At 37.3% G+C, this 16,522-nt stretch overlaps 1 protein-coding gene across 1 annotated transcript in view; it reads right to left on the bottom strand.

Annotated features, from left to right (window-relative positions):
• LOC127935017 (gamma-aminobutyric acid type B receptor subunit 2-like) overlaps positions 1–16,522 on the bottom strand; it is a 177,992-nt gene that overhangs the window by 52,218 nt on the left and 109,252 nt on the right. The window contains exons 4-7 of the mRNA XM_052532601.1: positions 8,541–8,642; positions 6,184–6,249; positions 5,789–5,977; positions 4,713–4,955 (exon numbers count right to left, since the gene is read on the bottom strand). Of these exons, the coding sequence (XP_052388561.1) occupies positions 4,713–4,955; positions 5,789–5,977; positions 6,184–6,249; positions 8,541–8,642 (600 nt within the window). The remainder of the gene's footprint in view (positions 1–4,712; positions 4,956–5,788; positions 5,978–6,183; positions 6,250–8,540; positions 8,643–16,522) is intronic.

Genomic DNA, 16,522 nt, shown 5'->3' with positions numbered 1-16,522 from the left:
TATGTGAATTGATCGCGTTCTTGATGCAAACACAGTTAATTGTAGCACAATTGATTTGTTAAATGAATGGCGCACACAGTGGTAAGAGGTTGCCAGGTTGCACTAGCTGAGGAGGACTGGGATGCTTTTTACTAGTAAGGTAAAGTCAAATAAAATAAAATATATATATATATATTTTTATTGTTGCAATTTCTAAATAAACCATCTTGTATCAGTATAATATTATTTATGGTAACTCTTTACAATAAGGTTCATTTTCATTAACTAACGTGAACAAAGACACTAATAAATGTATTGTTCACCGTTTGTTCAATTTAGTTAATACATTAACTAATGGAACCTTATTGTAAAGTGTTACCAGAATTATTCATAAAAGAAAAGAAATATAAAAGGGCTACTGAGAACTTGCAAGTTCTTTCTTGTGCCCTTGAAAGACAATCAGAACAATAAAAAGCATTGTAAAAGGGGGAAGAAACCAATGAATATTAAGTACTTATAAATAATAAATCACTTCAACCAGTTACAAAACACAATCATTAACCGACGAATTTCCTGCAAAATCATGAATTTAAACATGACGTGAAGCCTCATCAGATGATGCCTGGATATCTGGTCAAAGCGAAGATAGGTATATAGCATTTTTACATAAATATTTTTTAAAAGCTCCATCACTGGATCAAAATATTATATAGTTTGTTCATTATGCCTTTAAAAAAAAAAGAACATGTGCAAATGTGGTTTGCTGTGTGTCTGACCCTGAAGCTGCCTAATGAGCCATTTAAAAGGATTTGGGATCACTCGGCCCAATAAAATAACAGGAGAGAGGCATACTGCATTACCATGGCAATGATTAGAAGCCCGTTAAAACCATGGGAGGCAACTCAGAAGCGATGGTATCTCAAAAATGTCTATCTTTGAAGTATAGAGCAGACTCTGGTCCCACTGCAATATGATTCTTTGTTTAGCTCCTCTGATGTGGGCGCTCTGGATAAATGATCGCCTTCACAAAACACATTAAAACTGCAATTCAGAATTATGAGTGTAAACAAAACATCATGTGAACGGCAGCACTCTGTCAGATGAAATTTACTGACTCGAAAGCCCTACCTGTGGAAATGTACATTTCCTTCATAGTTTGCAAGACATCATTTTGATTTATATGCTATGCAGGATGTCATTTCTGTAACATTGTGGAGACAGCAAGTAGGAACATACTGTAGGTCATATTTTGTTGTTCAAGACTATAGCTTTCATTATTCATTTTGCAAAACAATTCCTTTTGTGTTCGACTGAAGAAATAAAGATGAACCGTCACTTTAAGACTCAAGATGTAACAGTAATTGGAGAGTTTTTCTAAATCAATGTCTTCTCAGTTTCTTTTTTTAGACTGGTTTCATAACATTAGAACAGCTGAAAATAGACTGCATTGCACTGCAGGTGCAGGCTTATGGGCCAAACATGTTGATGGAACCTTTTATCAGTGTGTGTGAGTGTGAGTCTGTGCGGAGGTGTGGACAGGCCGGGCAGGAGGCCTTATGGAGGTCATACAGGTGTGCAAGGCACCCTCAGGCTTGTAAAAGGAGTTGTGGGTGGAGGTGATGAAGGTGATGGAAGCAAATGATGATGTTGCTGTCGAACCAACCAAACAGCCACTTATAATAGCAGACAGCAGCAAGCTGAACATATTCAGTGGTATCAACTGTCTACTGATGCTGCAATGACTCCATTCATTGGGATTTGTAAACTAGGGCTGTGCTTACACAGTCATATATATAGTGGTGGCGTCAGGCCTTAATTAACAGTCTGTTCTCGTCTGGACCTCGGGTCCGGCAGCTCATGTCTCTGAGTCCCTCTACGCACCTTCCTGACCCAAAAGGACACCAGTGTGCATGCACGGGGAAGAGGCCAGTCTCCCAAGTAGAGGTGCGCTTGGCATTTAAACAGCGGCGGTGATGAGGCTCCATTTGCGTGTGGTGTGCCTCATCACACGCCGCCAGCCCAAGTTATGTCTGGAGCCTGGCGAAGGGTGCCTATTAAAGGACAGGGTGACAATGATAATTAGGGGGGAGGCAACCGACTCGCCACAATATATATATATATATATATATATATATATATATATATATACAGTAGATGTTGACTACTAGTCAACAGTCAACATCTGAAGGCAAGTAGTCTATTTTCAACTTTTCGAATATTATTAAAATTGGATGAATATATTTTAGAATTTTTTTTCCTGTTTTTATTTAAATGTAAGTAGTCCAGGTCCTCTGAATAACTCGAAAAGTTACAAAAGTAGGTGGTAAAACTGCCAAGAAACATGTTTAAGTTACAAAAACTGAAACAAAATTTTAAAAATTGTATATGGAAACGAGTATTCGTGTTGGTCTCTGACTTCTTTGCTGGATCCAGAGTCTGTGACTTGCACAGTAAGTGTCAGCCTGAACCAAAAAGACTACCACTGCATTTTGAACTGGACACAAGCATGAATGTAATGCTATACCTTCTGTACAAGTGCAGCAAAATTTTGGGAACTTTGCAAGTTATGAGAATAGTTTTACACCACTATTAGATTTTATATCTGCAAAAAGGCTTTGATTTTTTTTGGATTACAATCTGTATGACTTGTACTTATAACATCTACGATTGAGGGCAGGGGGGAGGTTTTGTTTCTGACAATTGTAATTGAACATTATGATTATTAATGTATCCCTTTTTATGAAAAGCTAAAAAAAAAAAAAAAAAAAAAAAAAAATATATATATATATATCTATTTTTTTCACTAAAAAAAAGGCTTTGATTTAGAAATTTAAATTACATTTTGATTTCCTTATTTCTCCTGTTGAGCATTTTTTGTATGCCTTAATTTCAAAGTATATTAAACTGTGTAAATTTCAATAAAAACTGAACAAATTAGGTTTTCAACACTTTTGACCAATAGGGTTTCTTGATTCTTCTCAGAATCTTAATGCTTAGGATCCTTATACAAGAAAACAATGTGAAATCTGACCATTAAATTATCATTCATCAGTCTTTTTTTATATATATACTTTAAAATATGACTTATTTCTTTGATGGTAAAGCTACATTTTCATCAGCCATTATACTCCAGTCTTTAGTGTCACATAATCCTTCAGAAATTTGCTTACTATTTATACTACTGACCCCAAACCTTTGAATGGAAATGATATTTGCTTCTAGAACGTACAATCAGAAAGTTGTGCTATCCCTCTCTTAACCAAATGAAAGCAGCACAACACCACTCTTCACTTAAAATGATCCACAGAATCTTCTCTAAGATAATGTTTTACTTCCTGTGGCATACTGGCACATGATCGATAGCTTTTCTCAGAGGACTCAAAGTCTGATAGAGAAGCTAGAACAGCCCGTTCTGTTGGAAAAAGTCCCAGCCATCGTTACGAGACAAGCCAGATCCTTGTGGGACCACTATCTGCTGTAGTAAGGGACAAGTTTAAGGAACTATGTTCAAGCCGATTCTCTGCAATCATTCAGTTTTGACAGGAAGAAGTCCTATTTTAGGATGAATATTGGGAATCTGATTAGCCATTAAAACATCACTTATACTGTATGTAGTGATGGATGAAATTAATGATGGTAAATATTGCAATGATATGGAGGATACTTGATAAATGGTACCAATGATACCAACATCAAAACTCTATTTTTATAAATAAATTAAACATTAAAAATAAAAACAAGCATTTCAAAGGCTATAAGTGAATTTAGGCAACACAGCACACACATAACGTACAGTGATAATTTTTTGTATTCATTTTGAGTAGGGTTAGTCTGTTTAATTGCACATAACATTAACATTGTTGGTCAGTAACCATTACTGTACTGATATATCTTCATCCTCTCTAAAGAGAGGGAAAAGAATGACCACATGCTCTTGTTTGCCCTTCTGCTCATATTTCCACTGGTCTTCCAGCAGTATTTTCCTTTTTTTATTTGTGTTTGTTTTTCCTTCCTCTCCATTAAGCTTCTACGCTGAAGTCTCACGGCACATGCATTGTTTGTTAGCAGACTGGGTAAACAGAAAACATACTCTGCTACACATGAGAGATACAGTAACTGCTGGATAAAAGCTGAAGATGGAGGGCTGGAGGACATACTCTTCCAAAACCCAAAATGCCCATTAACCCCTTTTCATTTCTCAAACCAAAAGCATTTACAGCAATATCGAAAAAATCTTCCCATTTTTGTTAGAGAGATAGTTCGCTTCAGCTTCACCAGGTTCCTTTAGATTTGCTGACTTGCCTTCTTTTTGCGCTCTGTGATTCTCTCTTTCGGCAGCCTGCAGCAGTGCGTTCTCATAAACAAACACACATTCAGTGATGTCTGCAGACGGGACACTCCCTGCATACCAACGATCTCCCTACCTCTTATCTGGCTCTCATTCTGTCAGCTACATCACGTTTAACATTCCTAGCCTCCAATCACAAGTTGCATTCTCAAATATTTGCCCTCCCTCAGCCTCTCGCAGGCAGTTTGCAGCAATGAAAGTGGCCATCTTTCCACAATATGGCCTTTACACCATTTCAGCTGTAAGAAACTTCACTTGCTGGCACAATCTAAAATGAAATCGTGAAAGCCCCGGTAGTTTTTTCAGTGAAACATGTTACAGAATAGTAAACATGTTGACCAGACACATCTTTTGAGCTGTAGATCATCCATCAGTACTAACTTACCGTCACCCCAAAGAAGTTGGTTTCGTTCATCACGTCCAAGACCATTTTGCCCACCTCGCGGTCATCCACCGTAAAGTTGTGGTACATGTCGTGCCTGTCCTTGTGTCTTAGCAGCTCCATTACGCGTGTGAGGGTCTTCGCAATCACCCAGATGCCATCGTAGGCAAAGCCGTGGAACTTGCTGGCCTCCACTCCTTTCTGCTCTCGCTCGCGGTTGTACTCCCTCTCGTACTCCTGTGGCGTCTGAAGACAGATAGATAAAGCAGCACTGTTTTAAATTTTGGGTGATTGACAAAAAAAGGACCCCCAATAAAATCCAAAGGAAAAATCTTTCAAACATGTTCTTAGAAATCTAATATTTGTATCCATGTTGATTTCGAACATTTTTAAAACCATTCATACATAACATTGATTTCAATTACAAAAATTACAGTTATTGGTAAATATTCTCACCATGGTTGCATTAATTTGATCAGTAATACAATAAAAAAACAGTAATATTGTGAAATACTACTACAATTTAAAATATCAAAATAAAATTTTGAACTGTAATTTATTCCTGTGATATAACAAGATTCTTCAGAAAGCATTCTAATATGCAGAATTGCTGCTCAAGAAAGCTTTCTTATTATTTTCAGTTATTAAAATGGTAGTTCATTTATTATACACTATATAAAACATCTATACTTTATAGAGTTAATTTAATTTAAATATTTTATTTAATAAAATGCAGTGTAATTATGAAGTAAAAATGGGCATCTTGAATTATCAAAATTATTTAGCAATTTTATGAAAAATGTATTTTTTTAAATGTCTTAATTATGATGATAAATATCAATAAGTTTGGTAAAACAGCTACACTAGTGCCAAATCAGTGCTATCCAACATAAACAAGCCTAGACAGTCTTGTCCAAGCAGACCATTTCAACAGAGAAAGCTGAGAAAAGCTGAGAGTAAGAATCTATTGAAACTGAAGTTCAGTAGGTGAAACTGCAATGCATCATTTTTTTTTCACATGCTGGAATTTGAAATGTAATTCATAACTCCTGAGATCCCACTGCATTGCAGACACTCACTCTTCCTGATATTCCTTTAATCTTTTTGGCACTGAGAGGCTCAAAGTCCACACTGATATAGCCCTCCATGGCTGTCAGCAGCTTCTTAGTGGTGCAGTTTGTGGAGTTCGCCTGTTCCCACCAGTTCCCCTGGTACCATCCTGGGATGATCCACTGGTACTTACTGCCATACATGTTCAGGTTGTAGGCCTGGAGCACACACACAAGATCAGAGACTCAACAGACATCTCATTTCAACCAAAGGAAAAATCTGCAGTCTTTTCAATGTTAACACAGCTAAATATTTTTGCCACGTGCATCTACAGAAATCTACAGGCCTTCTGCAGGAAGTCTTAAGCTAGTGGTAGAGCTGATGGTTGCAGAGACATGATTGCGCATGAAGCTGTCTAACTTACACAGCAGAAGACTTTAGAGGCCAGATTCTCATCAAACTGACCGATGATGATCCGAACATCATTATCCTATAGGCAGGGGTAGAGAACAAAAATAAACAGGTAGTAAATGGCTAAAGAGATTTACACAAAACATATGTTGAAAGGTGGCTAAAGGAAAAGGTGCAGCTTTTCTCATGAAAAAAAATAAATATGTAAGTATCTTCCAAAAATGCAGCTAGGGTGTGTTGCTTTCGTAGGTGAGACACGAAGTGTATTACAGAGAAACAGTATCAGCAGTGTGAACTGCTTCATATCCAGAGAAAAGCAGAGATCTGCATCTGTAACCAGCATTCACACAGTATGTATGAGTCTGTAAATAATTCAGCCCACTTCAGCATTGTGTTTCCACCTTGTCCAGTTCTGCATCACTGAGAATCAATCCATCACTGGAACAAGATTTCTACACACAGGGCCTTCAAGACCATGAAGCCAAAACTGAACCCACGAAAAAGAAATAAAATCCCTGAACGCATCTGTCATGTGCTAAAGGCCATGCAAACACAATGAGACCTGCATATTTTTAGAGGTTATTAAGTATCCTTTTTCTCATTCTGCATATCAGGATGTAATAATATCCCTCCCCACCCTCTTAACTATATTGCCCTTGATTCCAGCAAGTGGCAATGAAAATTTCAGGTGGAAGTCAGTCTTTTTTAAGGGGTGCCATGGCCCAATCCATCAAAAGATGTGTCACAGCTACCAGTATATTGAAATGCCCACCAGCGACTTAAAGAAATGATCTCTGAATCTAGTTTTTGCGATTACCCTTTTGGAATGTCATGCTCAAGCATGAGGCTACAGGAAAAGCATTTAACATGCACAGCTAATGAGCTGCTCAAGATGAAAACTATCATGTTCAAGCAGGAGTGAAAATAATGACTCCAGTGGGTGGGATAGCGTTTTGTCGAGGGCTCTGAAAATAGTAGCATTTATAGGTAAGATGGCAGCGGATGCATTAAATTTGATCCCAGGCCTGCTCTAAACTTGGGAACAATGACAAACGCCGTTTGCCATGGGGCTGCTTTCAAACGCTGTTTGAAAAAGTATGTGTGGCCTGTGGTAAACGTTTTCATTGAGATGTTTCTCAGAGAATCTCATCTGCCTCAATACCACCCTCTGCACTGCAGCAGTGCCAAAGAACATGCTGAGATATTGGAGCTATTGTGTGAAGTACTCCCGCTTCCCTTTTCAGGACCAACTGCTTGGGTCAGGCGCTTCTTGCTTCACAATCAGCAGCCGCTGCAAACCCTGCTGCCGCTCCCGACGGCGTGGGCACTTAACCTGAATCCTTCCAGCTGTGTAAGTGGCTCCTCCAGCTGTCCTGGAGTCCTGGCAGACACAAGCTTCTTCCAGTCAGGCAAAATGGAGGCTGGATCCATTCCAGACTGCCCCAGGACCATGGTTGTGAGACTTTCCCACATTGACACAGCGAATAGTAACCAAACTATACAGTGGATGTGAGTTTCAAAAATGTCAACATTTTGTTTATATGGGTTTATAGAATGCAAAACAGGTGACTGTTGCCCTGGACTAATGTGAAAAATAATGTTGAATTTACAGACTCTAAGAGTTGCTGTCAACTGGTGAAAAATCTGACCATGCAGAATTTAAAGAAACAGTTATTCGCTATTTGGGGCAAAAAAATAAATAAAAAAAAGGTGGGAACAAACCTGGAAATTGCAAAGTATGAGAAGCAGCAGACAACAATGGAACAATGTCTATTCAGATCACAAACATACTCAAATTAATTGCTCATGGCATTTTTGCCAACTTATGTGTTTATGATAATGAATGAGAAAACTGTTTAGTATTCTCTTTAAGCGCCATCCAAAGCTAAAGCTGCAATGGTTAAACATGACATCACAAGTCATTAGCATATTGTTAGCATATCACATTATGTTTTACATCTTTAAATATGATATATTGTATATTTGCATTGCATAAGTAATTAAAAAGGAACTGTCAAAGCATAATGTGACTGAACTGAAAACAAGGAATAGACTATATTTCCGTTTAAAAAACAAAAAAAATTATTTTAAACAAAATGATTTTGCATTACATAAAAAAACAAATGAGATTTAGATTTTTGTCATATTTTGGTCTAATTGCAGTACAAACATCATTAATATTAGACACATTTACATGAGAAGCAGATGTGCATAAGATCTCATCTTTATTGAAAATATATATATATATATATATATATGTGTGTGTGTGTGTGTGTGTGTGTGTGTGTAAATGTCTATAGAGACATGTATATTATGTGCATATCTGAGTGGGAGACTGTGCACTGAAAGCTTCCTTGTGAGCTCCCTTACCTTCAGCTTTTTCACATTCACACATGGATCATTAGAGAAACTCTCAGTGTCTGCAATCTGGATGTCTGCCTTCTCCAGCTCATTGGTCAAATCATTCCGCACCTGTCAGAGAGAGAGAGGGAGAGAATGAGTGAGAGAGGGAACTAGAAATGAAAGATAACTGAATGAAAGCAGAGTTTGTGGATGGCAAACCACCCAGAAAAGTACCCAATCAAAGGGAGCACTCCCTTGCTCTGATACATGTCTCAATTCACTCTAATCTCATGCTGATCTGACGTTCCCCCTGCATCCAAATCAGCCTGGAGCATCCGTGGAACTATTTCCTCAAGAGGTCCCACTGGGCTTTGGATAAAACACGACTCCAACCAGCTCTGCTCCCCACAGACTTAATCCATCCTTGTCCATGGATACTTTTGAAAAATGGACCAGTTCCTTGCAAATGAAGTCTCAACACCTCCCGCCCACGACAAAGATTTATGGCATGAGAATCAAAGCATATACTATATTGAGCTCTGGTGTATTGTGTAATACAAAGCGTGTTCACAAAGGGATCTTTTCATACTCTCAAATCTATCACTCCAAAAATTCCTACCCATTGACAAGACATTTGGTTCACACATATCACCCAGAAATTCACTTAAACATGTGCCAAAATCTAAATAAGCTGTGCTGTTAAAGATCACAATTACAGTATGGTACAGGGTAAAACACTATCAGAGAAGCTTCATCTTTAAACTTTAAACTTGTCTTTCAAATCAGTTATACTCATTAAGATGGACGTCTTTGCCTGTTGCGTCAAGAGTTTTCTCTGCATCTCGCACCATTACTGTGTTTTAAAGATGTCTTTAAAGATAAAAGTACCCAGATTTGTTTGATGTCACAGTTTTGTACTAAATCGTGGAACTGAACTGCTATTGATGATGTATGAATTGGTCAAACGGTGTATTTATGTTTTCTCACTCATTTTCCTGACAATGTGACTGACGCACTGCAAGCAGAGAGAATTTGTATCTCATTTCCACTTGACCTCAGCAGAAATTGACTCCGGCGTTCTTTTGAACCCCTGCATTACATTTGTGACAAATAGATGAATGTGTCGCTCCGTCCTGGTGCTTTGGAAAAATAAAATAAAAAAATAAAAAAATAAATAAATTCAAACTCCAAAATACAAAAGTGAGGAGAGCATTAATCAAACCAATACGTTATTATAAATTAATACTTTTACTCAGCAGTGATTCACTGAATTGTTCAAAAGTAACATTTAAGACATTTATGTGAAAAAAGATTTCTATTTCAAACAAATGCTGTCCTTTTGAACTTTCACTTGAAATTCCTGATTTTTTTAAATCATAGTTTTCAAAAAATATTAAGCTGCTTTCAACATGAATAATGAGAAGAGACGTTTTTTGAGCAGCATGTTAGAATGATTTCTGATGGATCATGTATATATTCATTACATTTAATTCAAATTAGAAACAGTTTTTTTAACTTGTAATAATATCTAACCACTTATGATCCGATCACCCGAGATGTTGAAACCAGGAGTAAACAGGGCAATGTCAGATTGTGACAGAAACCTGAACTCATTCTGCCAGACATTCCCTGAAAAACCTGTCTGATCCACATTGTCTTGATTACTGATGCAGTGAGGATATTTGTAGCTTAATTCTGGCAAACCCCATTGCACATGAGCAAGCATATGTGTGTGTGTTTGTGTGTGTGTGTGTACGTGTGGATTTCATGAGCATGTAAACACATATGTATACTTGTGTGTGAGCACAAGAGACCACCTGACGGGAAGATTTAAACAAGAGGAAAGAGAGACAGAAAGAGAAGGAGAGGGTGCTGTGCAGTAAAGGACCTCCAAAGGATTATGGGATTTGAGAGCTGTCCTAAAGCTGAGGAGAAATGAGCATGATGTGATGTGAAAGCCATAATGCATTTATGCACTGACCTGTCAAATTAACCCAGAGAAAAAAGGTAAACAGGAAGGAGCATGAATCAGGAAGAGAGACACAAGAGCACAACACTTGGTGTCAAGAAGCTCTGCGGGCTAATTTACCATAAACACTGACATTATTCTACATCTCACCCGGATACGCAAAGCCACCGAGGCATACTGGCAAAATGCCCAGACTTTAATGTTTTAAAATGAAACCATTGTCCAGTTTTCGACACAAAAACGAGGATGTAAGCCAAGAGGATGTACATACATACAGAGGTACTATAAAGTGTTAGCAACCAAATATATTCTAGGACAACTACACTGTATAGACTGAAATGTTAGTGAAAATGAAAATCTGAAATTGTAAATATATATATATATATATGTATTATTGGATACCATCTCATATATCTCAATATTTCACATTTAATACAACCTGTTACTTGACTTTTTTTTGTAATTACGAAAATTACTAGCAATTTCTAAGTGAAAATAGTTTTAGCTGAATTTAAATCACTAAATTAAAAAATGAAGTCAAAATAAAGCAAATCGAACATAAAAACAAAAACAAGAATCACAAAAACTGACAAAGTACAACAGAATTACTAAAACTAAAATTAAAATAAACTTTAAAATCTACAAAGTATAATAATGTAATATATATAAGATAAATTCAAAATATTAATAAATACTACAATAGCATATAATTAATGCTAAATTAAAACTAATAATGCTATTTGTTTCAGTAAATGTAATTCATTGGCATTAGCTTTAGCCTCAGCATTAGCTGAGCTAACTCACTTTGCAAAAGTGATCCGTTTCATTGCATCACAGATATCCAGCAGTCATCTTGACAGCAAGCAGTAAGATAGTCTCTTCAGAGCTGCAAGGTGTGTAGATGATGAATTAACAGGACTAGCATGGGTCACAGCTTGTTGTGTCACTTCCTTATTTTTCCCTCTTTTTCTAAACCCACAGCAGTAGATCATCAGCAACATTTTCAGTACTGCTCAGGTCCCTGTGCGGCAGAGCGCCCTGAGTCTGTGATTGGCTGCGTTTGGAGATATATAGCAAGGTGTGTGAGTGTCAGACGGGATCTTCTCTCTGCTGCTGACGGCACAATGAGGTCTGACAGAAGACAGTGCCCTCATAATGTGACCCACCACTAACAAAATTCAGCTGTTTTGGGCACTGAGGGCACATGCTAATATTATTTCAACTTAGAAGAGCTGTTCAGTGATACATTTTTAATTGAGCCGTTTTTAAAGGTTTACTTTTTATGATTTTGAATTGTGTTAATTAACTAGATTTTTTACACACATGTTATAATTATTTGTCAGGAAATTGCTAGTCACAGTTCTGATCTGTTCTTGGTCTTTGAGTTTGTTTTAATTTTTCCCACATGTTCCTGTGAACTAGATTTCCTTAGTTCCCTTGATTAGTTTAATCTGTTCACCTGTGTTTGTTAATCATCTCATTAGTTCCCTTTTTAAGTATTCTTTTCTGTATACGTTCTCCCTGTTCTGTTCAGTCCTTTGCCAGTTATTGTTTGAAGTTAAATGTTGGTTGTGCTACATTTTCCCTGAGTTTACCTGATTTTCTCCAGTGTTTCTTCTGTGGATTTATTAAAGGACTGTAATTTGGAAATCTCCATTGTCTTGAGCTCCTCACAGAACCAACAAATGACAGCTATGGAGCTGCTAAAATATTTAGAGTGCTTTTTATTGTATTGATAAAATTTATGAATGTTTTTGTTGTTGCTAGAGTGTTCTAGGTGGTTGCTAGGATGCTCTGAGTGCTTGCTATGCTGTTGCTTCTGATTGTTGCGAAAATAAAAAGAGGTTTCTTTGAATGAAATCATTTCAGTTTCTGTGAAAAAAAGAAACTGCCAAATATATTTAAGGCTGTAAAATGTAATAGTATTACCATATTTATTAAATATGTTTAAAACATTTGTAAACACAAAACTAAAGACTTTATGTAATTATTTTATGCAATAATTTTATTTTAATATTTATTATTTTAATTAAGAAATATTTAAAGCTGTATCTTATAAACAATAATTGTAATCGCACACACACACACACACACACACACACACACACACACACACACACACACACACACACATACATGTACACACACACACACACACACACAAACACCTACATGTACACACACACACACACACACATACATGAACACACACAAAGAACAAACATAAGCAAATTATTTATAATTTTCTGTTTGTTCTATAAAGTACTTTATTTATTATTTTTAATGCCACACTTAATGTTTTTATCTCTCTCTCTCTCAGTTTACATAGTTGATCTTCATAAAATTATGTTAATATATTATATCTTTCATTATATTTTAGATAAAAAGTTCAAAAACTCTTATTATAACAGCTAATTATAACACCACCTAACCATAATAAATATTTCTAACTTTACCTTTGAGGACATTCCCAAGGGGAGCTTCTGGGAACAGTTTTATCCCTAAAGTATATCTAACTAAACATACAAATGCATTTTTCTCTAAAAAAACTGGACTCTTGAAACAAGTAAAGACAAGAACAGAGGCCCTTGATGCCTCAATACAGATGTCCTATGTGCAGTAGTCTTTATCCATGTGTTATTTTTGTTATGAAATATTCCCAGTAGCCTCATGCACCTGTGTTCTGGGGGAGAGATGTGAGAGAAAGACACATTCAGCCTCGTTTAACTGTGGACATGTCTATACCGGATTATGCAGTAGCATCGGGATTCCCATGTCCTCCAGGAGCAGAGAAAACACAACGCAGGCAAAGAGCGAGAGAAAGCCGAAGCGTTCAATGCACCGCTGCAGCCGAGGTGACATATGCATCTATTTATAGTACAGGTTTTAATGAGCCTTTAAACTGAAACAGACACGAACAGGCACAAAGCACAACACAATGGCCAATGAATGCACGCACACAAGCTGATGTGCATAGATAGGACTGCCCATGAGGTCCAATCCGTGAAAGGAGGATTGGATGACTTGTGCTTGGATCATCTCCTTAGGGAATGCAATTAGCTTGGCTGAGCCAGCCGATTGTGCTTGTGTTGTCTGAATGTTTAATCAGTGATCAAACAAGCAGAGACTTCATTATACACAGACATGCACACACACACACACACACACACATGTACACCTGAATAGAGCCCCATTACTGAAGCTACTGGAGAGTGTCCAATAGGTCACTAATGGAGCACCTTGGTGTAAAAGAGGACAGTGCATGTACAGTAGAGAAAACATATGATGACCTGCTTTAAACAATTGCTTTCTCATTTCGTTTTCACACATTTGGAGAGCAGAGGAGGGTGAAAGAGATGAAGTGAACAATGAACAAATATTATTGTAATATAATATGCATATTATAAATGCATATATAGAACAGCATTTCTCATTATTTCATATTTTTAGATATAAGATAAAGGAGCCTTTAGCTGTTAATTACAACTCCAGACAGAAGGGCAGTAGTCTCAGCCTCAGACGTAAAGCCCATGGACCACTGGCTAAATGTCTGATGCATGTGGGACACAAAAGTGGAAAGACTTCAGGAGTGCTGAAGTTGTCATCGGATTGGTTGAATTCTACAGGATTTCCCCGAGACGTGTGTGTCGCGTTCTTTAATGTTACTGTGGTGCCAAACCCCCTCATGAAAGAAGAAAGCCGTTGTGCTTACAACGGTGATGACGAGCCCTTATCAGGATTAATAAGGGGGTTTCAAAAGTATGTAAAATATGGACTGCCAGAGGAAAAGGGTGCCCTCAACCCCTCACAGATACATACTATAGATGCATAGCAATTTATGTGTAGACACATACAAACACATAAACACACACAATCCTAATCAAAGTGCGAGGCCTGACAAATGGGTTTAATTCCTCATCGGAGCGCAAGTCATCTAATCTTTTTCCACATAAAAAAGGGGATTGGGTCTTAATCTGTAAAACGGCATACTGGAGTGTGATTCATGCTTGAGTGTGAACAGCGCTTAATCCACTTATTGATAGACACTCATGCAAAACACCGAACAGCCTCCTGCAATGTGTCAGATATCAAGCAGCAGACAGGACAGGTGCCAAATTACTTCACTGGAGCAAGCAGAATGAGGGCTGAGATAGAAACCCAGAACATTCATGCACACAACACACAAACACACACACACACAGATGAAAACCTCTTTGTTTATTTGAAGTATTAAAAGAAGGATTCCCATATATGCAATTAGGCTGAGGCACTTTTGAGAAAAATATTAGTAATAATTCTCAGTGAAACCGGCAATCCCCAGTCAACCCAAGTCTCCAAGATAAGGCCAGCAAGTGAGGTTCTAGATCTGCACCTCCCAATTTGTGTGACACAACAGATGTAAAGCCCATGGACAATGTCACATCACACAGTGCAGGCAGCTATCTTGCGGTACGGCACCGCTGAGGGCGAGAGAGCGTGACACCGGCATGCTAATCAGGCTTCCTGTGCCCTCCTCAGGCAGGCTGATGACGGGATCAAGCTCTTCCTCTCTGTCTGTTCAGCAACTCCATCCAGAGGCAAAGATAAAGGGATTTATACCCTCCACAACTCTCACTGGAGCTCCTTACCTCCCCAAAGGCAGGAGCACACAACTCTGTTCAGCCATTCAGATACAGATTATCTCTGTGATTGTTTGCTTTATTAATCTATTTACAGAATCTTTAGACATACAGCACAATTATGTAATAAAAAAAAAAAAAAATCACATTATCACTAAAACGTTCTATTACAAACTAGCCATTATATTTCTTTAATTTTTTAAAAAATAAATAAAAAGATAAATAAAGATTGTGACATTACCACTCACTCTACATCTTTCCTCAAATCATGACATGCTTCATAGAGATTAAATACACACACAAATATATATATATATATATGAAACTTTCGAAAATCATAAATATGTATCTTTTAAAATGTATGTGCTGTCAAAAGGAAGATATTAATATATATAAAAAGCTTATAAGGTTCACAGATACAGCAATTGCTTTTAGAGTGCATGGGAAACCTGGCAATACAGTCTATTGACAGCATGTATACATATATGGGGTGTTGCCACAGTGGATAAGACACATGCCTTTGGTGTGAGAGACCCGGGTTCGAATCCACTGTGAGACACCAATGTGTCCCTGAGCAAGAAACTTAACCCCTAGTTGCTCCAGAGGCGTGCGACCTCTGACATATAGCAATTGCAAGTCGCTTTGGATAAAAAAAGCGTCAGCTAAATGTATATTGCCTGTCACTCTTAGTGCATTTCAGTATTTTATCAAATAAAAGTGTAAAACATATCACACAGAACATACAATTATTTAAGCCACTGGAAGCACTGGGAGTCAAAGAGGATAGAAGTGCTATTTTCATTTGTATTTTCCAATAAAGTGCTTTAAATCACTATATTTTTGACCCACCTGGAAGGCATTTATTTAGCATATTTCCATTTTCCAAAAAAAAAAAAGGGTCAATAATTTAGTCATGTCCTTGCATTTTTCCCCGATATTTATTAAAATATTTTATAAATGAGTAAAACTCAAAATCAGCCTTCATCTTGAACATCCTCATAATTCACCTTCTGTTTTTGTCACAGCAACAACATGTCAGTTTTGACATACAAATTGTCTTTTTTTTTTAAAGATTTAATTTATTGTAAGCTATTGTAGCATCTCTTCGAGATTACCCTATCTAATATATTGGTGTGCACTGACAACAATATTAAATTAAGTTTTTGACCTAGGGAACAATTAATTAGAGCTGGAAACGGCCCATTTTTGTTTTTTTTCCCTACATATTTCTATCAGCAACAAACCTGTGTTATAGATCTCAAAGCTTGGATTTGCTAGCACTAGCAGTCCAACTGATCCATGGCTACGTGGATCTGTAATGATGATCCAGGTTTTAGATCTATCACCCGAGGAATACATTGACAGCAAACGGTTACTATGGAGCGATCGCGTGTTAAAGACACTAATATCTCTCAGCCCCT

The sequence above is a fragment of the Carassius gibelio genome, chromosome A19, assembly GCF_023724105.1.
Source record: "Carassius gibelio isolate Cgi1373 ecotype wild population from Czech Republic chromosome A19, carGib1.2-hapl.c, whole genome shotgun sequence".
Classification (NCBI taxonomy): domain Eukaryota; kingdom Metazoa; phylum Chordata; class Actinopteri; order Cypriniformes; family Cyprinidae; genus Carassius; species Carassius gibelio.
The sequence above is the reverse complement of the archived record's forward strand: the minus strand, read 5'-3'. Positions and strand labels throughout refer to the sequence as shown.